Below are 27917 nucleotides of genomic sequence, written 5' to 3' on the forward strand. Positions count from 1 at the left end.
ATGGCGCAAACATGGCCAGACTCTTATGGATTTTCAATTTACGGAAACGGCCCCTGTTACGTCATAAACGTCGCGGAATTCGGTGCAGCCAAGTCGTCAGGATTGAAGAACGGCGACGAAATACTTCAGGTGAAAAATAATTTGATAAAATGTATTTGTTTAATTGCATCTGTATACACTAATATAACTGTTATAACATTAATTTTTCTATATTTTATTGAATTTCATTATGTCAACTAAAAGAATTAAAAATAAACTTTTTATCAATATTGTTTAATTGCAATCTGTATACTTAACAAACGCACTTCTGTTTCGGACTTTAAAAAAACGACTTCATTATTTAATGATTTTAAATTTTTAACATAAGTCTGCTACCTTAGCTCAGTTTAGTTTATTTCATTTATAACTTATTTATATTCTTTGTTCTTAAATGTTCCTCTAAGAAACAAGTTTAAACCTTCATAAGTTACAAAAAACTGTGAGCAAACTTAAGCTTTTTCTTACTTTTTATAATATTTTCTGATTTTTTATACCATATCAAGATTGGCTGTTTCTTTAAGAGATAATTAGCTAGTGTTGTTTGTTTAGAACCCAATAAAAAGCGTTAAAAAGTACACAGTGTAATAGTATATATAGAAATTAATGTATAAATTCTATCAAAGCTGTACACTTGAAGTATGTTTAAATACATTGAAGTTACACATATTAGCTCGTTTTGTTTTGTTTTAATTTTCAACTAAATTAATGTCTATTTTTTATATAGATTAACGGTACAGAAGTAGGAAGATGGGACAGTGACAAAATAATTGAGTTTGTATCTACCTTATCAAAATTACCTCCCAGTATTGGTGTGGTATCTAGACTGAAAAAAGTTTCACTAATGTTAGTCACATTAGTTGTAAAATAGTTGCAACAAAACTAAATATGTTAATTGTTTTAAAATATTAAAACATTTTTCGATTATTATATCAATAGTTCACAGTGTTATATTTATTGTAAAGTTTTGTTTATTACTCCACAGTGACTCAATTATATTTCTCAGTGTAAATGAATAAAATATGGTAACATACTAAAACATAATTTACTTAAAAGATTATTTAAAGTATTTTTTTCTATAATATAAATAAATGAACTCAGTTTAGTTTTTAAACTTAAAACTTACAGTACTTTCAGTAAACATTGTAAAACGATAACTTCAATAAAACAAAACAGTAAATTTTAATTATTAATACCAAATGATCGCAAGGTCAAAAGTTTTAAGAAACATAAAAATGAATAATTCAAAAGCGCTTCAAGAAAAGCAAAAGTATTTGTTACTTTAACTTTTTAAATGTAGTAAGGTCCATAAGCGTGCTTAAACTGCGCCAAAAAATAAAACTAATAAATACTTATCAAATTAAAGTAAACCCCAAGTTTACAGTTAGACTTTGCAACTTTTATATTTTATCATTTATCTGTTTTGTTTAAATAAAAAAAAAACTTATAGAAAATTGGTAATTATGTAAGCTTTTTATTTCAATTGTAGTTTTCTCACGTGAAAAAGTAAAGAAACTTTAAGTTTAGTATAAACTTTCAATTTTCGGTGTTCGTAGTTTTACGTAATAACAAGTTGAAGAAAAAGTTGAAAAAATGAGCTGAAAAAATATGATAAACAGCAATAAGTTAGAGTAGGGGTCGGCAGCCTTTTTTAAGTATTCGTATAAAAATTTGCTTTCGGGCCGCAGTGTATAGCAAAAAAAAAACTATAATATGCACTGTTCTTAACTAAGATTATTATGAAATGAGCAACTATTAGCACTAGTAGTTTCTATTTATCAAATTTAAGATAGATTATAAGTTAAATCAACATATAATTCACATTGTAAACAAACACATAAATTTTTTTAGTTTGTAGGTAGCTAATTGCTTTAAAAGGATCGTATTAAAAAAAAATATTTCAAAAAACTAAATGAATTTTTCTACTTCTAATTTATAATAATCTTATCACTTTATTAGTAAAGGTTTCACTCGCAAACAGTATAACAACATTTGTTTGTATATTTGAGATAAGAAAAGCAATTTGTTTTCTTTTTTTGAACTGACCCTTTGAACTAAATATTTCTTAAGCCAAAGTTTTCTAGTTTGTATTTTATAGTTTACATTAAGCGCTAATAATAATTTATATTTATTGATAAATGGTTAAAGACAAACTATGATAAATATTGAAAATGATATCCTACCGATTCCTTTTTTAAACCTTGATAACGGTTTATATAATTAAAAAAATATACAAAAAATGTTATACATATTGTTTCTACAACACTTAAGAGAATGTATACTAACAACAAGGTTTAGTTTGTTAAAAATTTGATCTTACTTTATATTAGTCTATGCATTGTTGTATTAAAACTATTACATTATATTAAAAATAAAAACAAAAATCGCATAAATAGTCATAACTTTTATACATATCTATGTAATATTGTAAAAAAGAAAAATAAAAAACCGCATATAATACCTTTAAAAGGTTTAACAAATGAGTCAAAAAATGTTCTTCTAATTATATAGTTGAAATTTTACATACTTGGAAGTGCTATAAGTTAGTACTTTTAACTTTAAAAAAATAAAACAACTATCATAAAAACAGATGCAAGTCGTCTCACTGCACGTTCTCGCATTTCGGTATTCACCTGAAAAGCACCTATAACCCTGTTGTTATTAGCAACGTGAAACCCGGAAGCACCGCGTGGTTCTCAAACCTCAAAAAAAATGACGTAATTGTGGAGGTATGATTGTATTATTTTATCATTCACATGTTACGTCACTGTTTTAGTTTTGTTAAATATTTTTTACTTGGTTTTTTATTGCAATCAAGACTTGTATTTGCAAAACCATAGGTTTTTTGAATTTATTTTTAAAACGATTGATACTTTAAACTTGTGCACTGACTCAAATATACTATTAAAAATGTTAAACATTTTTTTAAACTTATACACAAAAGCAAAACTGTCTTTCTTCTTTTTTAGCATGTAGTATTTATACGTTACAAAAGTTTTAACTTAATTGCAAAAAAAAGTAGTAATTGATTTTTAAACTTGCTAATTTGCCTTGGATTATATAATGATTTTTTTATTTTCATTAGTTATTAAGTAATATAATACTAATAATAATAATTACATAATAATTTAAGTTATACAGTAGGGCGTAGAGGAATGGTTGTTCCGTTGAGAAATGAATAAGACAATTTTGATGTATTTGTTAACTTTATTTTAAACAAAATGTAGTACAAATACAGTTCACTCTTAATTTAATTCTTGATTTTCTGTAAGGTCAAATTTTTCAAATATTCCATGCTTAAATGGTTTAGTAAACTAAACATACTAATTAAATTTAAAATGACTTATAAGTAAAGTACAAGATGGTTTACTTAAAGTCGATTTACGTTATGCTTATAGTGCAAATTGTTACTTTATTTTTTTTTTTATGACAAGCTGAACTATTAAAAAATAATCACGGTTGACCTTTTATGCAACTGAAATAATTTGTTTTATATATACTTTTAATACTTCAGATTGAAAACAAACAAATCTCAACGCTAAAACAAGCTTGTGATCTTTTAAAAATAACAAGAAAAAATGAGTGTGTGGAATTTAGTGTGATACCTTATCAAAAGAAGAGTAGGAAGAATAATGAGAATAAAAATATTACATTCATGGAAAACTTACACAAAGTAAATTTTACTTGATATAACCTATTTTTTTAGTTAGCATATTAATATATTAAAAAAATATACTATTAAAGACATAATAAATTTAACGGTTTCAAAACAATTTAAATAACAACTTTTTCTTTAAAATGTGTCTTTATTTTATATTTTAGTCTTAAAACATAACATACTAAACTATTTTAAAATTGTATAAGTTATTTCACTTTAAATTTCGAAAAACAATTCCAGAAATTAATACTGATTAAACCTACACAATAGGTTGTTTTTTTTTCAAATGATGTAATCCAATTAGCATCAAACTTTCAAAACTAATATTAAGCATGATTATATATTACACATTGTTTTACCTAACACTATATTCACAGAATATTGTACGTATAACCTTTAATTCAAATATTTGTTTAAATACTAGTTGCTTCGTCATAAAAACTGTATGTTAAAGTTTTACATTTTTTGATAATTTCTATAGAGAAGCAAGAAAAAATCGAAGGAGAAGAGCAACTATGACGTATTTCCGGAATATTTACGACCGCACGATAGCGCAGCGCACGTGGCAACCCAGCATAGCAACAACCAGTCTCTGTACTGGGAAAGAACCAGGTTTAAAATTAAAAGTATAATCTTTAATTGGTTATTCACAATGGCTTAGAATATATCACATACACACTTTAAGTTCAAGTTCTGTTGTAAAAAGTTCTTAACATTTTTTTAAGAAAATTTTTTATTCAAATATTTTGAATTTTTTTCTGTATATTTAAAGTACTTAAGCCATTTGTCGACTTATGTTATTTTTTTTAAACCAAGCTTGTATATCTTGCTTTATCCTTTACCTTAACTTTATAAGCAATTGAGTTGCACATTTAAATTTATACACTTTTAAGTTTTACTGAAAGAAATTAATTAGTTTTATATTAATTAGACGCTTGTTACTCTTGTTAGAAAATATCTAGAAAAACATTAACTAATTTGTTTAATAATTTTGTTGTTATGATTTAGTATAAAATAACATCTAACTTATTTTAGAACTGTTTATATCAAGAAACCAGTGAAAAATTTCGGATTTACTCTGCGAGGACAGCAACCGGTGAAAATATCCAATATCGAAAAAGGTTTAAACCAGTTGTTTACTTTTGTATTTATGTTAAACAACAGTATACATTTTTATAAATATATTTTTTTTTGAATTTTCAAATATGCAAATTACTGAAGTGATATTTCTATATTTCATAGATTCGGCTTGTGAATTGGCGGGAATTAAGAAAGGAGATGTGCTTCTTTCCGTTAACAATCATGATCTCAGGTTTTTTCAAAAAGTAACTTTGTATAAACTGTAACGTCTAAAAAGATACTAATATAGTTTTTTTTTCACTACAAAGTGTAGCAAAATTTCTACGATTAACATAATATTTTGCTACTGCAAAAGTCTAGAAAGTTTGATTAAATTGTCTACTAATTTGAATATTATTATCAAAAGCACGGGTTAAATCAAAAAAATTAGTTTGCTCTGATTTCATAGAAACATTAAAATCTTTAATCTTCCTATTAACTAACAGAAACTTGTTGCATGCCCAAGTAGCCGGCATTATCGGAAAGACGAAAATAAACAGTATTGTTGAGTTTGTAGTAATGAGCTCTTCACATTCAAATATCGAGAAAGAAAAAAGTTTGTTGTGTTTAAAACATTGTGACATGTTAGAAGCGTTTAAAGTTTAAGTAATGTATAAAAAAAAAAAACAATAATTTTTAAGAAGCGCGTCTTGTAAAGTATTTTGCAAATAAATGGTTTCAATAACTTAAAGTATTTCTATCTATTTTTGATCAGAAAGCAGCTCAATCTTAACAGTTTTCACAATGTATAGTAGTTTAAAAAATATAAAGTGTATTAGTACGACGTGTAATAGTTGTGCTGCTTATAAGCTTGCTCAATTTTTTACTAGCATCATTTTCATCATTTTTACTCGATTCGTTGTTTCTAAAAAAAAAAAACTCAAACATTATGATTAAAACGTTCCTTGAAATTTAAAACATGTAAGTATTTTTTGGTGTTTAAACATAAAAACTTATTTTGAGTTTGTGTTAGGACAAAATAGTATGTTTTTCTCTCTGAAGATAATTTGATAGTTTAACAAAACGTAAAATAAGTCTATGTAAATACTTTTTTATATTTTAATTAATGATTAATTTTATTTTTGGTCAGAATCAAGTTTGAGCTCTTGTTATGACAAACCTCTGACGGAAAGTCTTTTATATAAATGTGTATAAACATGTATTTAGCATTAACATTTCAATTTTTAAAGAAACCAGTTTGAGCTTGTGTTATGACGAAACAATGACGTCATCTGAGAGTTTGGCGCCAGTGGCAGGGGGAGTTCCCCTGTTCAAGGTGCAACAAGGGAGTCAACCAGGGAGGAAGGCGGACAAGGTTCAGGGCGAAGTAGGTAAAATACCCGACAGTTTCAGAATAAACGGGCTCAACTTCGAAGAACAGGTTTTAGTATTGCGTTATCAGCACTTGTAACTTGCTTTTTTTAACTTGTTTCATTAACTTGATTTTCTTTAATTATTAATAATGGCTAAATAGTTTGTAGTAATTTTGAAATGGTTTTATTTAAAAAAACGAATGTAGTAACATGTTTTTGTGTAAAAACACAGGAATTTGTATAAAAAAAAGTTATTAAATTGTTTTTAAATTGTTTAACATCACCTTTTAATATATACTAAACAATTTTTTAGAAAATTTTTCTTATTTGTGAAAATAATTATAACTTTTTAATAAATGTAAACACATACTTGCAGTAGTACTTAATCTTTATGAAAAGACAAACATTTTTGACTGTTTCAACAACTTATTCAGTAAAAACTTTTTCAATTTTTTAGTGTCAATTTTTATTAAGACTTAAACCATTTATTCATTGGACTTTTTATAGCTTGCTATATTTAAATTAAAATAAGTATCTATGATTTTTAAACTTTGCCAAATTCCTAAAAAAAGATAAAAAACAATGGAAAAAAGATTACTGCAAATTTTAAATTCATATAAAACTTGTTTGCTTGTATTCTTTTATTAGTCTATAAAAAGACTGCTACATACATATATCACAGTGTTCGAAGCTACTGACAATCGAGGAGGCGAGCCTAGTGCGCAACTGCATGAAAAAGTATTCGGTAGATGGCGACGCAGACTTTTTATTGTTTCAACTCTACTGCGTACTTGTCAGGGAGAAGAGGGTGTTGTGGCAGTTCCTGATGTACAGCATGGACTTGTGCGAGAGGAGGGGTGTGCAGAAGAACTACAAGATACTCACAGGATGTCACATACCCATGCTTGAAAGTTTGTTTGAAATTTTAATAAGTTTTACATCTGCTTCAAATTTTGTTTGAAATTAAATTAAAAAAAAAACTGACCGAGTAGTTTTTACTTTTCTTTGAAATTTGTTTCAGAATGTTAATTAGCATAACAATGCATTATGAAAAGCACGTTTTAATGATAGCGTAGTTAAACTTTAAGGTTTTTTGTTATAAAATTTTTAAATTCAGATTATTAATAAGCCATTATGATTCTAATTCTTCAAAAATTTTACATTTAACGCTTTAAAAAAAATCTTCTTAATGTTTTTTTAGATTTATTTAAAAATTCATAGTAATGCTTGAAACAAAACTAAATGTCGACAAATTAAATGATTTATAAAACAAAACTAATATTTACTTTCCAAGTTTAAAAAAAATGATATAAAAATTTAAATAAATGCTGGGCTGTTTAAAATATTATCTGTTTTTAATTTTGGCCAACAACGTGAAGCTGAAAATATTAAAAAACTGTGAAAGTTTAAACTTGTTCTTTTTGAGGATGATAAATTGTAAATCTATTACGGCTGTCAAATAGTACAATAATTACCGCTTGAAGGTCTGTGCTATTAAAGTGTAACAAGTTTTGATTAAAAAAAATATGCTTTTGTTATTCTTCAAAGTTTTAACAAATCGTTTGAATTGATACATGTTATAATTATACTTTAAATCTAACTTTTAAGCGGTAGTATTTTACAGCCAGAAAAGATTTACAGTTTATCATCTTTACAAAAAACAAATTTAAACTTTCACAGCTATGTAAAAGTTTCAGCTTTATATTGTTGGCCAAAATTAAAAGCATAAAAAATTTCAAACAGCTCATCATTGATTTTTTTTCCATTGAATAGTTCAATAATAAAACTTGAAAAGTATGTTGTAAAACTTTTATGGTTGTCAGATACTACCGCTTGAAGGTTAGATTTAAAGTAGAAGTATAACAAGTTTTAATTCAAATATTAATAAAAACATTTTTTTTTAATTTTTTGAAATTTTGCATAAATACCTATATGCTTTTATTGGTCCTGGTATAAATATACAGCTAAAATAAACAATAATCACAATAACTATATCTCAGTTGAATAAAAGTCTTTAAAATATGTCAACAAAAAATCTTATTTATTGTTAATACTAAAAGTTTACAACTTTTACAGCTAAATTTTACCAAACAATAGACTATTAAACTATGGTTAAAAAAAGCACAATACTTTGCGGATTAAAAATAAATTCCATTTTAGGAAAGTTAATGACTTTATAAAAATAGGATTAAAGTAAGTTTAAAACAAACTCTCTAATTAGTGTAAACAACCAAAATCATTATATGAAGCGAACTTGTTATTTAATAATTTCATCGAATAAAAACTTCGGTTTTGTTAAAAAACGCTCACAGCCTTTCTTACTCAAAACTTTAATCTTCACCTTTTATTCTGCTTCCAGTCTAAAATGTCATAAACTTTATTGTAAATTTAAAAATCAGTTTTGAAGATTAGATTATTTAAAAATTCAATACAATATATCTGACTTTACATGATATCTTCTCCCTTGTTTAGAATTAAATCCGTTTATAACTCAAACAAAAACCAACAAACTTTTGTTAACTGCTTACTGTTTATTTAGCATTTCGTAATCTTTTCCAAAATAAACAACTCATACAAGTTTGCTTGCTAATCTTGAGATTATAACAAACAACATTAGTAAACAATTGGTCGATAAGAAAGTCTTGTAGACCAGCAGTGAATTTCAAATTTTTTGGCATAGACTGTTTGGAGGTATTTGATTTTTCGTTTAAACCTTAAAAGCATTTAGTTGTAAATTAAACAAATTTGTTAATTCTAAAATGCAATATTAAAAAACTATAATTCAAGATTTGATGTTAATACAAAAATTTTAAAAGTTATATTTTTTCAGGTTACGAAAAGAATACAAACGTCATAATACCGATTGAAATCGAAGAAAAACAAAAGAAACCGCCAAGTTTTGAAATCAGTCAGACGAAAACCAAGCCAAAAGGAATTCTTAAGAAAAGTACATTGAAAAATTTTACTTCAAGTCCGTTTAAAGGTTTTGTTTAATTTAGTCGAAGTTTAAATACCGCATATTTTAAAAACTAGTAAATTAATTTGACAGACTTATAATAATTGAAAACTTTGTGGAATGAAAAAAAAAAAATCATTTAGGTATTAAAGTTTAATATAAAAATTAAAAGAAATTTAAAAACAGTTTACTTTATAACAAAAGTTAAAAAAACCATGAATTTTTCAACACGGCAAAATAAAAATCTAAATTTTACTACAAGCTCAAAAAATTTTTGTAGAAATATACGGACTTTTTTGATAAATAGTTGGTTTACTAAAGCTATCTTAGTGTAAATAGATAACTCCTTAAAATGTTTTCTATGAATAAAGTGATATTCTAGAATCTTGTTGTTAGACATTAAATTTGAAGTTGACCTAAAATTAAAACCGTAAAATTTTAACAACTTGAAATTTTTCGACACAACTCATTTAAGAAACATTTTTTACAATCGATAACAAAGTTAATTGATAAAACTTCAAGTTGATCTAAAATTTAAGCAATAAAAATTTTAACGCCTTCAAAATATTTTCATTACAACTTATTAAGGAAACAGTTTTCAAATCGATAACAATAATATTTGATATAATTTGAAGTTGATCTAAAATAATAGCTATAAAAATTTTAACAACTTTCAAAATATTTTCAACATGACTTATTCGAGAAATACTTTTCAATCCGATAACAATAATAAGTTAAATAATTTAAAATTGATTAAAAATTAAAGCTATAAAAGTCTTAACAATTTTCAAAATATTTTCAAAACAACTTATTTAGGAAACACTTTTCAAACCGAAAACAACTAAAACCAGGTAAATTGATCAAGCTGATAGTAAAAATTCGCACAACGACCCATTGTCCGAACGTGCGAAACGAAAACAATAAATTCAAATCAGTGTTGAGGGACACTCGGGACGCGCAAATTTTATTTGTAAACACGAAAATAAAAGATAATCTAAAAAAATCGAGCAACACCCCAAGTGATTTAAATTTTGTTTTGTTTTGTAAATGTCAACCGGACCACGTGTAACCCGTCACGCATGATTGATTTCGTCCCCGGCTTTTTTTTTCGCAAGTTCTCGTTTGTCACGGTCGAACGAGCAAATTGTTTTTGGTTTCCAATCGCCTTTTTCTCAGATGTTTACGTTAGTTTTGACCGCAGAAAAAATGCTGAGGTGTTTGGTGCTTTTTTGAAAAGACACCGCGTTCATACTGAAGTTTCAAGTTGTTAGGGTAAACAGAAGAACAGTTTTGTTTTAACCGAAAATTTGTATATGTGTTTGTTTGAGGTAAATATTTTATAGGTACAGAGTTAATAAATTTTGTACGTGTAAATTTTTTCGTTGTTTCTCGCATAATTTTAGATAGCTTTAACAATTAAGAACTGTATAGAATATAAGTTTAGGTACATTTATTTTCATAGATATAATTTAGAATATAATTATAATGTAGGTATCATTTTCATAGATATAATATATTTGTTTATTTTTTATTGAGACAAGCTTTTTAACTTCTCTAATTTCATAAGTAAAAACGTAAATGTTTAGATAAGTAATAACTATATGTGTATTATTTGATTACATTTATAACGTGCAGTGAAGTATTATAAAGTAATTAATTACAACCTCAAAAGTTTATATGTTAAAGTGTGTGAAAATTCTTTACTCGTGTACCTAAAACACTTAAAAACTGATATATCACATATTTAAAACGTATAAAACATCTACAAACATTTTCTTTAAGAAAAAAAAGTTTTACGATCTAAGTTGTTCGTCAAAGTACAAGTTGTTAATTTTACCACCTTGCTTAGCTTACCGATTAATCAACATTATATTTTAAAACTTAGTAAAATAAAAGCTTAAAACTTGAATATTTTCTCTAATTTGGAAGGATAATTAACTTAAAGCTAGCTTATAAATTTTTAAATATTAAATAAAGGAACGAGCATTGCAATTTATTTAAAAAAAAATTAGTGTTGTTGAATAAAGATATTAAAATTCATATCTTTCAAAAACGTGAACAATCATTAATACTTTATGTCATTCAAAAATTAATTTAAAGACAGATAAATAAGTATAGCAAGTTTTTGAAAAATCAAATCAAATTCTACTTTTTATAAACTTTTATTTCTTGAAAAAGTTTAAGTGCAAATTAACCAGAGAAGATTTAAATGAGTAATAAGTTTATAAGTGTCAAGAATGCGTGCTTTTGCGCGCTGTTAATAACTCAGCTTGTTTATAAGCAAAACAACCAAAAAAATCACAAAAAATCAGAGAAAGAGAGATAACAGAGATGGTTTCCTACGGAGATCAGATCTGACAATTTGACTCATGCTCTTGCAATGCTGCAAAGCTGGCTTAAAAGGGGGCTTTGTAGTGAAAATTGAGGTTTTGTAGTGAAATTTGACCTGTAGACCTTTGATCTCGCGGCATTTGTGTTTTGTTAACTGAGGTAAACTTGTAGGAAATTTGTTTATACAACGTTTATTGTTGTAGTGAGAATTTTTTGTAAATTTTTTGAGAATTTAAATTACTTTAGGGGAAAGTTTATTTAATGAGGTTGAATATTTTACGGTTTTGTAAAATGAACCATGAATTTTAATTAATTTTTTTTAATGATTATTTTTCATTTAAAAATTCAAAACCGATGTTTATTCAACTAAGCATGAGAACTTTATACTTCGGTTTTAAATAATTCAAATACGCGGAAACAAAAAAGAAAAAACAAAAAGAAAGTCATTTTCCGTTTCTCTAAATCAGCGTAAAATATTAACTGGATTTTAAAAGTCGCGAAAGTTATCATAAGTTTTATAAATATTTCCTAGACTGTCTAAAACTCGCAAACAATATTTAAGCAACTTTTTGTTCTTTTATCAGATTAAGACAAAACAAACAGCTTAAAGCTGTTTATGCGTTTATTTTGAGCTTTTGTTTTTTTAATTTAACATGTAAAACTTTAATTGTCAATAAGTTTGTCTGCTATTTTATTTAAAAATAATTTATGTTGAAAAAAGTTTGTTAACCATTATAGCTAAAAAATTATTTTCGTTAGCAAGTTTAATGTTTAAAAAATTATAGCTTATAGTAAGTTGTAAAGTAATGTTTAAATTCAAAAAGAAAAAGTCGACTTCAGGTAAGCATATTTTGAATAAATTAAAAAAAAACTTAACAATTTCAATAGTTTAAATTAAACTTTTAAGAATTTTTTTTTGAATTTGTTATTTTTTTTTGTAAGTTTAATTATAAAATTAAAACATATAAAAACCTTAAAATTTTATTTATAGTTAGTTCAACAGTTTACACACAATTCTTATTAACATCAACACTTCTAGCTTTTGCTGGTTTAAACATAAATAAAAAAAAGAGTTAAACTTGTAAAACTATGTACGTACGAACCTTGCTAAACTCAAACTATTTTAGGAATTTACTTTTTTTGTTTATCTTCATTTTTCATAGTTTTATCGAATATGATTGATTTTATCTCAAACAAAGAATTCAAACTGTTTAAAGTTACATACTCTTCAAGCAAATTCAAAACTGTAACAAAACTGCCAAAGTTTCAAAAAAAAAAATTAAATGGCCAAAATTTCTTAAATAATCTAAAAATACAAAGGCAAAAATATAAGCCAAAAGTTATGGCAACTATAAGCACTTTGTGCACTCACATTTACGATTTTGGCGCGAAATTTTCAGTCTTAACAACATTTTCATGCAGGTGCATCAGACAAGAAACGAAAAAGCGATGTAAGTAATGAAACGAAGCAAATCAATCAGATTGACGGGCAGGTCGAAATTGAGCAAGAAAAAATCACCAACATTGACGGTTCGTTATGAGTTATTTTGAACTAAAAAAAAATTTTTTGAGGAAAATCGAAAAAGAAAATATGATAAAAATTAAAACGTTTACCTCACATTAAAAAAAAGTAATGTATATTGTTTAGGTACTATTAAAATATGTAAGTATTTTTATACAACACTTGAACATACAAACTTTTCAAAAGGTTACTAAAGCTGATTCAAATTTATTTATAACGTAAAGCTTTATTCTTATGTTTAGTTTAGAACTAAATAATATTTAAAATTCTATATTGTATATATATAAGTTATCCTACATTTAAAATGTATTGAACAATATTCTGAAATATTCAAAAGTGCTTTACAATATTACTTGAAATATTCATTTAATTTAATAAATATTATTTTGTATGAAGCTAGTTCTATTTATTTTTAATTAGTTGCTTAGACATAATTACATGCTTCTGTTACATAAACAACATAGTCTAGTCATTAAAAAAAGTATTTTAATGTTTTTATTAAGCTTACATAAAAGTTTAAATACACATCAAATGACATTTACAAAACATGATTATTAATCAACGGACTTGTATCTGAGACTATGCATAACTTCTTTTTAAAAATAAAAACGTTGTAAAACATATGTTTTTTTGTAATATGCTTTAATCATAATCAATTTAAAGTTTATAAGGTGTCTACATTTTACCACATTGCAATTAATCAAGCTTGTTACAAGTTTTATCAAAGTCTTTATGTATTAAAAACTAAACTATCCATAAAATTATGCAAACTAATATAAATTTAATGCTTTTTGTGTTGATTAGTACTTGCCTGTTTAGTATTTCGATGGATGAAAGACCAAAACTTTGCTGTTGTTCTTGATAAAATCACATCTTATTTTCTTTGTCAATTCATTAAAACTTAAATACATCATTGTTTGTTTAAGGTTTTTATCTACTATCTATGGATTAATAAAATTCTCATTATGAAGATATGATAAGGCAAACTTAAAAAAAACAAAATGTTGTAAAAACAGATAAATAACTGTATAATATTATGTTAAGATACACTGTTTTTTATACCAAATAAGCTTTTATAAAAGTTTAGAAAACTATTGAAGTGAAATACTAATACTAAATAATAACAAACTAATACTAAATGAAATTAAACTGTTACAAAGCTTAAATGTGTCTAGAAAGTTCCTGATTATTTTCAATATGAAAATACTATCTATATTTTAAGATTTATGCAAATATGAATAAATAAACAACATAGTTAGAACGATGTAATAAACTTTCCACTGATAAATATAGATCATGACGTAACTGATCTCAACTACTGATAAGTAAAACAGATGAACTTATTACTAGAAAAAGCTTGTTTTACTTTATTTTTGTTTAAATATTGAAACAAGATTTATAACTGCTTTTATTTCGACTATTATATAATTGATAACTTTTTGTTTTGATTAGATTTATAAAAACAAACCGTAACTTAGTTCTAAAAAAATATTTAAAGATTATTTTTTCAAACAGATGTAATTTTCGAGGAGTACGATCCGTACGATAGCAAGAAGCTCGAAAAATCCCCCAAAACGGAACTCACCCCAACCAATAACAGGAGGTCCTCCATATTCTCCTCGTTCAGAAAGAAGTTGAACCCCAGCAAGCAGAAGAGGAGGGATCAGAAGAAGCAGATCTGTGACGTCATCGAGCGGCAGTTGGGAGAAAACATCGAGGTGAGGACGGAGGAGGAGGATGGGAAGTACCGGTACGGAGAAAAGTGGTCGTACACAAGGAAGGAGGGAGTTGCTTGTTCGGGGAATTCCGACAAGGAGAACTGCAAAGAAGACGTTAGAATAACCAATTTGGACGACTACATTCAAAATAATCAGGAAAACAGCTTTCATCAGAAAATTGCACCAAATTGCAGCAATAACAATAAAAACAAACTCAGAAATCAGGAAAATAATTCAAACAATTTTTATCAAGATACAATAACCAACTTGGACGACTACATACAAGAAAACAACTCTCATCAGGTGACCGCGCCAAGCACCCTTAAAGTCCCTAAAGTGAGTATCAGCACCGAAAGAGCTGCACCGACCACTTTTGAACCGGAAGTTCTCCCTCCCCCCATCGCACCGGAACTGCCCCAGATAGAGACGAAGATCGACGACGTCATAAACGAAATCTACGACGTGCCGAAGCCAAGGCTGCCCGTGAAAGAAAATCGTTCGACCGTGACGACAGTGGTTACCAACCAATCAGTAAAAAGTTCCCACGAAAAACCGGTGACGTCACAGCTTAAAGCTCCGATGAATCGCCACAAGCGCTCGAGCGTGTCGCTGGGAGGCAAGAACGACTGTGACGTCACTATGAACGTGTGGCTGCGCGACAATGACGTCAGCATCACGTCACAATCGAGCAACAGGAGAAACTCGTCGGTGCACGATGACGCAACAATATACGACAGAGCCAGGGTTTGTATTATTTAATTATTTTAAAAGTAACATGTTTTAGATCTAAAGCTTAAATTTGATATTATTCAGTGAGAATAAATTACTAAAGTTAACATTTCAACAACTTTTTGGCTTAGTATACTGCAAAAATATGTTTATACATAAAAGTAAATATAACCTTGGTAAACATCAAAAGTTATTTTTTCTACTTCTTTGGCCGTTTTCTCTAATACTACTTTTGTGTAGTATTCAAAATAAGTAGTTTGTAACTTAAAAGTTACTGTTTAAAGCATACTTGCATTTTTGAAATGCTTTAACTAACACTTGCAAAAGTGGCTACCGTAAATAAGTACTAACGATTAGAAAAAGTAATAAAACATGGTAATAACAGCACAAAACAAATTGCTTGAACAAAGTACAGTTATTACAAAAGTTACAACACATGTTTTAGTTGAAACTTCTTATTAAGATGAGTAAATGCTAACACGGCAATTTGGCAGAGTAAGCTCAAATTACCATTATACTGCGTTGAGATTATTTGTTAGCTCCGAGGTAAATAATGTTTACGATAAGCCACTCGAAATGCGATGCAGCCTACTTTATTATCATTTAAGTTCCGTTTCTTATTTTTAATTTAGAATATGTTAATTGTCGTGTTAAAAATGTTAACATTGTGTTTTAAGTTTGCTTAAATTTTTATTATGTCTGTAATTAATGTCAAACATAGTTAATTTTTTTAAACCTGATCAACGTAAATACTTTGAAAGTTTAGTAGTTAAATAAGATTGAAACTTTTAAATGTTCAAAATATTTTGATAATTTATAAAAGTATCATTATATGTTAATAAATTGCTGTATATCAAAAATTTAGCTTAAGCTAACAAGCAATAAACACTATTAATACTACTAATTTAGGTTAATGAATAAAATAAAAATAAAATTATTCTAATTTCAAAAAAATAAGTATTTATTTTTTTTTTGTTGAAATTTTTAGCACGGATGATACCTGTACTATCTCAAGTAGTAAAATAGCTTGCGACTTATAATTTGAATGAAAACGGAATATACTTAAGGCGCCAAATAATTTAAGGGATTAGGGGACATTTTTGTTGTGTGTAAACAAATAGTGTACTTCTCAGTTTTTACTTAATGCTTACTCATTACAAAATGGTTTTGACCATAGAAAGTTTTTTTTTTCGTTTTAAGAAAATTTGCGATACTTTTTTCATTTTGCGCTACCTAGCATACTGTTACTTAAAAAATATACTTTCTTTAAAAAAAACATTTTCAAGTAAAAAATGTTTCGTTGTTTAACTGAAAAATTTTAATAACATTTGTTTTTGTTCATACATATCAACAAGTGAAAAACTTATGGTTAGCTAATTAGTGTCGATAATGTTTTATCAAACTTGTATTTTAAATTTCAAAAAATGTAATTTGTAGCTATAAAGTTATCTCATGCTCTTTAACTTAATGAAAAATGAAAACAGTAAGTTTTCTTAGTCTTCATGAAAAATGCAGATTTTTCAAACTTTATTTACTTCGATAAATTTTGTTACCAAAAATGAATTTTCTGAAAATCTGAAGCGATCGTTACTTTTAACTTAGAAGATATAAGTAATTAAATTTGTGTGAAATTTGCAAACAAGTTATTTTTCTACAAAACCTTAAAATACCCACATGAAAAATTATTTCAACAACAATAAACTTTTTTAAATTTTATGTATTTATTTATTTTTATTTAGAAAAGGAACTTCCGGATATCTGGGGTTGACGTCGACAGCGTGTTCACTCAAGCGGAACGACAACTTCACGACCAATCACAGTTCGTTCCGACCATTCCAACCACACTTCCATGTGACGTCATAAAAGACGATGACAAACGTGATGCTTCATATTCCGGTAACACTATAACGTCTAGTAATGACGTAACAAAACCTGAACACGTTGAAAATTGCGATAATGACGTCACGAACGAAAAGTTCAAGGATATCGACAAAGAGTTGAACAATTTGGACGAAATTTGCGCGCAGTGCGACGACGTGCTGTATGACGTCATAAAGATGAGCAGCAAGTTGGGCGACAATACAGTAGTCACTCAGGCCGTAGAGGAGAAAGTGACGGGAATTCCTGAAAGTGAGAGTAAAAGTGATGAGGAGCCGAAACTGCAGTCGATACTAAAAAACTCAAAGCAAAAAAGTTTGTATTCTAATTAATATTTTTTTATAACTTAGAATAGTATTTTTTCACTAGTGTCTTTAAATAAAAAATTTAAAGTTTTCTAAAATTTATTGACTGTTATTTTCTTTGATTTTTGTAAAATCATTTTTTTGAATATTATGTTTTATTTGTTTAAGTATAGTTAGTACACAAACAACTAACGTATAGTTAGTATATAAACAGTAGTATTAAATACTTTCTTAATTTCTATGTATGTTTTTATTAAAAACGTAAGAATATTAGGTTCAAATCATTAAAACTTTTACTTAAAAAGTAATTAGTTACTTAGTATAAACTTTAAAAATACAAAAAAAATATGTAAGTCTTAAAAATAACATGAACCCTAAAAGTCTGCGACGAAACATTTTGTTCGAAAGAGCCGAACGGTTAAACATGATCTTGTAGAACCAACGTAAACTTCCTCTTACAATATATAAACTTTTGACTTGTTTTGGATTGTCAGCGTTCAATTAACTCAATGTTGTTGTTGGTAATTACGTCTCGTTATGCTGAACACACAGACAAAAATGTCTGGTAATTAAATACAAACATTGTAAATAAGCTATGGAAGGTATATGGTTTTGACTAAGAAATAGTAAGTACGAATTAAGTTTATTTATCACTGACGATATTTTTTTCAAAACAATCATTTTGTAAAAAATTAAGAAATATTAAATTTAAACTATGATTAGCTTTTTATATTAGTTACCTTATTTATGTGCTGTTAAAATCTTTGGTATTTAAATTTAATGCTTACTCGCTAAGTACTTTAAATGCTCTCATTTGACATCTTAAGTGTGCTTAAGAATAAAAATATACTCATTTTAATTTGACAGAAGCCAATATAATTTTATTGCATCAATCAAACTAATACCATAAACATAATCCACATTTTTGCAGATAAGTAAAATTAACGTAGTCAGAATAGCTCATTGCTCAAATAAACTATAAGACACAAAAGTGCTGTTCATTCTCAATAGTTTTATCACTTTTGGTTCAAAAGTACACTGTATACTTGAACTTTTTGAATAATTTTTGTAAACACATTTTTAAATCTTGTAAAAGGCAGACAGCGCTGGATTGATTTTTGGGAAAATTTTGATTTGTTTTTCCGAAATGTTAATATTGAAAATTCAATATTAATAAAAATTTATATGTTTATAATAAAAGTTGTTTTTATTGAAAACTGAACTAAGAAAACGTTTTGAAAAAAGTTATATAGTTTCACAGTTTTAGAGTAATATAGTATTAACATAATGTTTTTATATAACAATTACATAGAGTTAAAACTTGTTTTTTAACATAGTTTTAAAAACAGTTGTGAAACATTTGTACTAATCAAGTTTTATGACGATGATCTATGTTGATGCCTTGAAACTTGAATTTAATATTGACAAAGTGCTTTAATTACTTATTAACTTCATACCAAAGTTTGTTTCAATAAAAACAGTATTTCTGTTGCCTAATTGCCTTATTTTCATACATATGCAAAATGTTTAAACTTTAAAATTTAGCGTATAGAAAAATTAATATTCTTAACAATAATTAGTAGGAAACGCAATAATTTGTCTTTGTCAAACCAATACTAAAATAAAGAAAATTTGTGTTTTGTTAAATAAACCATAAAGTGTTATAGACAGATATAAAAATTTTGTTTTTTTAATAAAACGTTTTGAGGCTTTCAACTTTATTTGATAATTACATATGTACCTTTGCATGATAGTTATTTATTTACACAAAGTATCAAACGTTTTCATAAAAACCACAAAACCCCTAAAAACAATTTTCTTTCAATAATATGTTTTTTAGTTAAATAAACAATTTAGGGATGTTTTACACATACATATATTATTATTTTTTATTTAGTGAAAAAATAATCTGTTAACTAGCTTTAAATTTTTGTCACTTAAGATGTGACGTGACATTGATTAAACTAACAAACGTTTCCATAGAACCCGCGGAACCCTCTTTTGTCCCGACAATTCCCCCTCCACCCCCCTTGATCCCCTCCATACCGCCTCCCCCACCCCTCATCCCCATAACGACGAGCAGGAGCGATCCGAGGAGGATGTCGGTGAAGAGGATCAATTGGGAGAAGCTGGACCTTCAGGTGGAAGACATACAGTCGACCGTTTGGGGAAGGTTTGTTTTAACATATATATATAAACTCGAAGGACTCGAGTTGTGGACTATTCACTCATCATAAATAGTGAATAGTCACGAAACTCGAGTCCTTCGAGTTTTGCATCTTTAAATAAACTTTTTTTAATAATAAAGCCCTCAAGGTGGGCTCAGTGTGAAAAATTTAGTTTATTAAGTTAAATAACTTAAATCTATTATATATATATATATCTATATCTATATCTATAATGTTATTTAAGTAGATTTTATATAACTTTTTCTTGCTACGTGATAAAAGTTTATCTTACCATATTTTTTATTTACATTAAAGAAAATTGAAAAAAACTTTAATGGTTTATTTTAACATATAAATATAACTTGAACTCATCTAGCTTTTTCTTGCTGTCTGATCAAAGTTTATTTTATCATATTTATTGTTTGCTTTAAAAAAAAAATCTTAGATGAATGTGGGATATGAACTATAAATCTATATGATAAAACAAATGATATAATTGTAATTGTGTGCTATGTTTGGTTTATTGATATATCTTAAATTTTTTAATATAACATACACAAAAACATAAAACAATCAAGGTTTATTAATAATACAAAATTACATCTTTAACATCTTTAAATTAAAAAAAAAAAAAACTAAAAGAAATACGTTTCATTAAAGATGTCATTTACTTTATTATAAAGATTTTTGTTGTCTTTAGTTTTTATGTCAAATTTGGTCAGGTAAAATGTTTAGGACCTATATAAACTATATGATTAATTAAAGCAAAAAATATATTTGTAATGGTACATTTGTGATACAGGTTCGAAAGGTCACTAGGAGGCACTAACGGTGGTAAAGAGAAAGTAAGAGATGTGGTCAGGTATCTTGACTTGGAAGAACATTTTGCCGTGAAGCAGTTTAATAAAAGTTTGTCAAATTTCAGTGTTTTTACTTGTTTTACCACTTTGTTTTCTTAGATTTATGAAGTAACTTATTTAACTAAAAAAACCTTTTTCTTTTTTACTTATATCTTAATAAAAACTTAGATCAGTTTTCAAACCTAAAACAATAGATGTTATCGATAACAAATGAACTCAGGTTTTACATACGCTAAACTGTTTAAAGCTCCTAGCCCCTTACTCAAGTTTTACTAATTGTAATGAAAAGTAATTGTTTGATCAAATTAATTACAGAAATATCAAACAAGCCGAAAAAGAAGAAAGAACTAATTTCCATATTAACGCAAAAGAAGGCGTACAACTTGTGTGAGTTACAAAGTTTTCATTAACATCTTTATCTAAAAAATGCTTTTACGTTTAGTTTAAGTTTTGGGTAGCTTTTTTAAAAAGAATGAAAACAAATTCTTTATTTATTTAGTTTTAGTTTTAAAGGTAGCATTTTAAGAACTAACCTTTTAGCAGGTTAGTTTTAATATCAAGGTAAGAAATTTTTTTCGATTTTATGAACCTTGCACGTGAACATTTTACCGAACAAATTTTTATCCGTCATTTACGTATAATACATTTTTAATATATATTTTTTTATTTTATCAAAAGATTTTGGAAAACTAGGTTTCGCTCAAAAGGCTCGTCAGTGCTTGAAATTAAAAGTTTTTCTACAAAAAAAAAGTTTTTCTTTTAAGAGAACCTTAATTACGTTTACAACAACAAAACCCATACTTTTACTTTAAAATTTAATTTTAATCTCTTCCTAGCCAAGCAATACTCCTCGGTTATTTCAAACTTACATTGGAATTGTACTTTTTTAAATATATTTTAATTTTCTTCCAGCCATACTCCTCGCCCACTTAAAGATGACTCCGCACGACATATACGAGTGCTTGCTGGTCACCCACCAGTGCAAAAAGTCCCTGCTGACCGCGGACCACTACGGACAATTATTGTTCTACTGTCCGGATGACAAAGAGTGGCACAAGTGCGTCAACTACAAGGGAGACGTCGGTAAACTGAACGAGGCAGATCAGTACACTTACAAGGTTGGTTGTTTGTTATATATGTTGCTATAAAAAATTTAAAATTTTATCATTGGTTTTGTTTTTCATACTTTTTGTATTTTTGTTAAGATGTTAAGCTTATAAATTTAGTTAATCATTGTTATTTAAGATTTTGTAAGATGATGTAAAGTTTTTTTTATACTTTTCTAGTAGTTTTTTAGTATTCTATCAAATTTACTTATAAGGTTTATTCAGTTGCAATAAAAATGCCAATTGCTTTACAATAAATTTTATATGTTCTATTAAAAGTTACTTATAAGGTGTATAGTTTAATTGATTTTTTAGTATATTTAAAGTTCTAATGGCTGCATTCGTTTCTTGTTTATTTTGAAACTAACGTTGTGTGATGAAGTAAAACTAAAAAGCACGATTTTTACTTGTTTTGTTTTTATTAAGCTATTAAATAGCATTTAGTGAATATAATTTTTACTTATTTAAAAAATTAAATAGCATAAATAACAAATAGCTATTAAATTTTCTAAATATTTAAACAAAATAACGACACACTTTTAAGCCTTTAACGTTTTGTTCGTTGTTTTATTTGTTGTAACAAACTTTTATTCAATTCTGAGTTTTTTTTTACTTATTTCACAGAGTCACCTTGCGTATAATATTTTGTACATACATTACCACGGCTTCAATTTTATTCAACTTTTTAAATTTTTTTAGATAGATCACTTTAAAAGGCAATAAACAATTTTACTTTTCTAATCTAACTGTTTTGAATTTAATTTGTATGAAGAATAATTTAACGAAATGTATAGAATTTTAAATTAATACTTTTTTTTTGTTTTGTATAGTTAATTTGTGTTATTAAATTCAATAAAATAATTAAGTTTTTATAGTTAATATAAATGCTTTTTACAAATTTTTGTTTAAACTTTGCAAGTTCTTAGACTATTTTTTTCAATTAAAAAAAACATTGCAAAAAGTCTTTTTAGCTAAGTTATTTTCATTTTACTTGTTTTTTATTTGTTATTTGTTCGTTTGTAGATAAAGCTAAGTCATAAAATTAATATTTGTATAAAAACATGTTTTTGTTTTTAAAATTTAGTTTGCTTTATCAGCTTGCGTCTGTTTTTTATCATTAACTTAAAATTTACTGGCATTTTATTTTTTTATAATATGCTTTAATACACAAAGCTATTTTAATACTAATTTTAAACTTTAAATATTTTTACTGGTAGTAAAACTACTGTCATTAATTATTTATTTTTATTGTTCAGCATAAAATTCAAACAGTCTCGTATCGTTTATTATTTATCATAAGTTTACTTAATGTAAAACTTTAAAGTTTTAATAGAGTAAAATTTCACGCAGATAAGTTCACTACCGGACTACAAAATAAGACTTCAGTCACTCGTATTTAAACTAAACTTCAAAGAAAAAGAAACCGAAATTCAAAAGGTAAGCGAATAGAATTGCATTAAAAACTTATAATTTTAATTGTATTTATACAATAACAATGTTCAATGATATAGTGTGTTACAAAATTCAGATTCGAAATGCAAATTCTACCGGTTAATGCAAAAAATTTGGATCATAAAGTTTTGATTAAATGTGAAACATTTATCTTTAATACCTTAGTTTGATTCTTAACTTGTAGAATAAGGTTTAAAACTAATGTATTGTATTCTGTAATTTAATGCTTTAAGTAGCTTACTAGTTAAAACTGTAAAACTTAAAGAAAATCAAATAAGTTATAAACAAATTTATAAAGTTTAAAATAATAAAATTATTATTTAAACACTTTCACAGAATTTAGAGATAATATCCTCTGCATCATCTGATCTGAGGAAGAGTGAAAAACTTGCAAAGATCTTGGAATTCGTGCTCGCAATGGGAAATTACATGAATCAGGGAAACCTGAGGATATCAGGAGCCTCTGCGTTCAGGATTCACTTTCTTGCCGAGGTAATATTATTTTATAACTATTTGATTACAGTTGGTAGTTTTTCTAGGGCGACAAAAATTTTTCTACTAAAAAGGATTTTATTTAAATCAGAGCTTTCGTAAGAAAAAGTATAGTTTGTTTTAAATATTTGTTACGTTCAATCTTAATTTTTATCTCTAACTAAATGTACGTTAAATTGCAAAATTAACTTGTACAATTTACTTTCTTAAAGTTTTTTTATTAATTTAAAGATGAAAGGTTATCATTATATTGAACAAAACACTGGCTTGATATAAAATAAATAAATAAAATTCAAAAGCTTTTGGTAGACTTTTTTTTATTGTTATAGCCATTGTGCATGTACTTATACTAATTTAACTTATAAAAGACAAACTTAGTAAAATATTTTTTAATACACTATACAATGTTTGTTTTGATCAGTTATTAGATATGATTTATTTTGTTAGATGTTAAATGTAAAATAGTTTCCTAACTTAATATACATTAACATAGAATTTCTCATCAAACAATTTGGTAATAAAATATTTTTATTAAAGTCCTAAATGTGTATTGTTTTCTATTATAGCTAATATTATTTTAACTAATTTTATTAGATGGATAGCACGAAGACATCAGATAACAAACTTACATTCTTGCACATTCTAGCGCGAGCAGTCAGCTCAAAATTTCCAGAAATAATTGATTTTCCACGCGACCTTACGCAAGTATCACGCGCATCTAAAAGTTTGTTTGAAATTTATCTTTATTTATTTTTGTTTTATTTTACATTTTGATTAAACTAGACTTTGAAATACAATGCTTTTGTTTTAAAAGCAAATGTGTAGTTGATTAGTTGTTATTCTAAACAAAGACGGTTGTGTGTATTTTTGTATATGTTTTAAGTTTATAAAAATAGTATTAAAGTTTGAATTTATAGTCTTTAAATATTTCTTAAGTGTGACCTATAAAACCTTTACTTGTATGCTTTTTGGTTTAATTTAAACAAGTCAATGTAGTTAAGCAAACATATTTTTATTAAATGTATATTCATGACATAAAAACCGGTTAGCGAGCTGTCTACAAAAGCTATTATAAGTAATCAACTTAACGTTCCTTGTAGGAAAATTTACGTAGATAATGAATTTTAAAAATGATTACTTTGTAGGAACACTTTTAAAAAGTACCGAAAAATTTAATTTTATTTAAAGTCATCTATTTAAAATTATATAACTTGAGCTTGTTTGTTACTTTAAGAACCTTAGAATATTTTATTAAGATAACAAAATAAAAATTATCATGGTTATACACAAGAAGTTTTTAATAAGCTTTTGAAAATAACAGATTACGTGATAAGCAAATAACTTTTTTTTATCAAATCAAACAGTTGTTCTTGATTTCATATTATAGATTTGACTTGCCTTAGATAAAGTCTGAAGACGTTGAAAAACTTAGATATAAATTGTTAACTTTTTAAACAGCTTACATTATTGAATATTTTTTTTTGAAATGAACAAAAATAGGTATTATTTTAGTACTCATTAAATATCAACAGTTGTATATCCACACGTTTTAGAAGAGCTACAAACACTGAGAAAAACATGGAATTTCATTAAAGACTCCCTGGATAACTCCAATGTTAAAATTCCTAATGATAGATTCAAGTCAGTTTGTGTTCTTAATCAGACTATAGAGACTGGTTGATAATATAAATTTTTACACGAATTTTAATATTTTGTGATTAAAAAAGTTATTGTTAAAAATTATGAGTAAATTATGTAGTGGCCAACACTTTCCTCCATTACACAATTCGTAATTACTGCTTTTAATTTTATGTTTAAGAAAGACAAAATTAAATGCTAAATAACGTTAGCAAAACTAAAACAAAATTATTTATCTGAAAATATAGATAAACAACATACTAAAACTCCAGTAGTTTTAAGTTTGTTTAATTATTTTGCTATTTTATTTTATAAATATTCAATTAACGAATAATTTTAGTTCTAAACTACAAAAAAAAAAACTTTTTTCGATTCATTTAAATATAGTTTGTTCTCATTTCTTAAGAACAGTTTATTACTGCTAACAACTCAGTTTCTGCCTCAAAAATTATTTAATTGCTTTAAGTCTGTATACAACAACACCAGACTAAAATATTTTCAGTGTAAAAATCATAATAGTAAACACCAATTTAAAATAGTATTATTTTCTATCCACAGTGACCATACATTGTCGTTGTAAAAATGAAAAAATCTAATAACAATACAAATTTATCATTATACCTAATTTTATTTTTATTCGTTTATATCCAGAGTAACAATGCCGCACTTTCTAACTAGCAGCAAAAAAATAATTAATTAATATTAAATAAAAATAATACTTGTTATATATAATTTTAAGTTATCATATTAGTTTCTTCCAGGGTAACAATGCAACATTTTCTGATTCGTAGCAACAGCGCCATCAAGCGGTTGGAAAGTTTGAATGTGACGTCACAGAAGGAGTTCAACAAAGTGGCAAAATACTTCGGAGAAAAACCCAAAAATGTGGGCATGCAACAGTTTTTCACAATTTTCAACGATTTCATGAGGAAATTCGAGGTTATTTTTGTTGATATTAAAGTATAGATATGTATGATTTTCTATATTGTAATTTATGTTTGTAAATGGTGTATACCATTTTATATGTTGAAATTACAATAGTAAAGTTTTTCACAACTTTCAACAATTTTATGAGGAAATTTGAGGTTAAGCTCCTTTTTATATTTTGAAAAATATGATATAAAGTTTATCAATGTTTTAACGAATTTATGAGAAAGTTTGAGGTAGTTTTTTGATGATGCAAATACATATTTATATTTATATAGTTTATTGCAAACAATTCAATTTACAATAAACAATACATATGTTTCATACAGCAATAAAGTTGTTTTAGTTTTAAGCTGTAGCTTGAACTAAATTTCATTGTGCCTATTATTAACACAAAAGTTACACAAAAAAAAATACTGTGACGTAAATATGAAATTTGGTAGATGACAAATTTCAGTGCAAAAATCAAACCTTCTTTTAAACCAGCGGTTCTTAACCTTATTTTCATGTTTTGTTCCTTTTTTGAAACTAATTGAAGATAATTACCACATTTAGCTTAATGTACAAAATAGTTTTTAATTTCAAAAAAAAAATTAACTTAAAGCTAATTAATTAAAAAAAATCCTGAAGTTTAAGGAGTTCCATTAATCTAAAAAAACGGTTGAACAATATTTTTAAATTAAGATGAGAATTAAAAAAAAACATTAACTAACCCCTAATTGTGAAAATTTACCCCCCTAAAACAACGGAATTTACCCCCAGGGGCTAATTTACCCAAGGTTAAGCTGTGACGCTGTGCTAAACAAACGACTAAATACTACAAAACCGCAAATAAGTGACCATAAAATTAAAGTTTAAGCTTAAGAAAAACTTATCTTATATCGGCGAGACGATACAAACTGCTTCTCTTGTTTAAGCGACCCTTTTGTTTCAACGCATAGATGGTGACAGTTGATTTTTTTAAACACAGCGGATTATTACAATCGGCTACAGGCTAAATCGTACTCTTTTTATCACTAAGGTATTCTAAAATTAATGCTGTTGCATTATAGGTAAAAAAGTATTTTTACAAAAGATCAGTTTTATTTTCATATAACAGCGGTTTTCACAACCTCTAAAATATTTTTATAGATAGCATATTATAATCTGAACTTAGTTTAGCGTATGCCAATTTAGAGCTTCTTTTTAAGGTCAGAATTAACTGTTGCCTCGTAAATGATGTTCTCCGAACTGCAATTGCCCCCTTTCAAATCATATTTGTAGCCACCAGCGCAATTACATTGACTCTGAATTTAATTATCTTATCTCTGAAATTGAATTAAAACATAAAAATAGTTATATTTCGTACTTTTTTTAAACCTAGTGTGTGTATAATTAGTTTTCCAGTAATTTAGTGTTTACAGCTTTTAAAAGGCTGAAGAACGTTGTATTAAAGTAAAAGTAGTATAATTTTTATAACTGTTTATTTTCTAACAGAAGTCCTACAGAGAAATAAAGAGTCTTGTGAAAACAAAGTCAACATCCTTGTAAAGAAACCTTATAATTAGAACATTTTTAAAGTACTTTTTTTTTTTTGTAAACTTGCTGCTAGTCGTGTTTTGTTAATTAAAAAATTTGGCCGTTAACTTGTTTATTTTAACATGTGTTTGCACATTGTTAACAAAGTCAATACTAAATAAAATTTATATCTTAAAACTTATTTCATGTCT

At 26.4% G+C, this 27917-nt stretch overlaps 1 protein-coding gene across 1 annotated transcript; it reads left to right on the plus strand.

Annotated features, from left to right (window-relative positions):
* Nucleotides 1-27810, plus strand: LOC145841102 (uncharacterized). The gene is made up of 23 exons (XM_082948472.1): nt 1-129; nt 764-882; nt 2627-2765; nt 4176-4306; nt 4730-4815; nt 4937-5006; nt 5260-5369; nt 6004-6194; nt 6809-7037; nt 8957-9097; nt 12836-12943; nt 14451-15397; nt 17122-17575; nt 19549-19738; nt 20536-20642; nt 20909-20980; nt 21506-21711; nt 23050-23136; nt 23488-23643; nt 24238-24367; nt 25176-25284; nt 26043-26220; nt 27685-27810. The coding sequence occupies exons 1-23, from the start codon at nt 1-3 to the stop codon at nt 27736-27738; spliced, it is 4143 nt and encodes a 1380-aa protein (XP_082804598.1). The 3' UTR covers nt 27739-27810.
* Nucleotides 27811-27917: the final 107 nt, after the last annotated feature.

The sequence above is a fragment of the Thalia democratica genome, chromosome 7 (genome assembly GCF_965202585.1).
Source record: "Thalia democratica chromosome 7, ktThaDemo2.hap1.1, whole genome shotgun sequence".
Taxonomy (NCBI): domain Eukaryota; kingdom Metazoa; phylum Chordata; class Thaliacea; order Salpida; family Salpidae; genus Thalia; species Thalia democratica.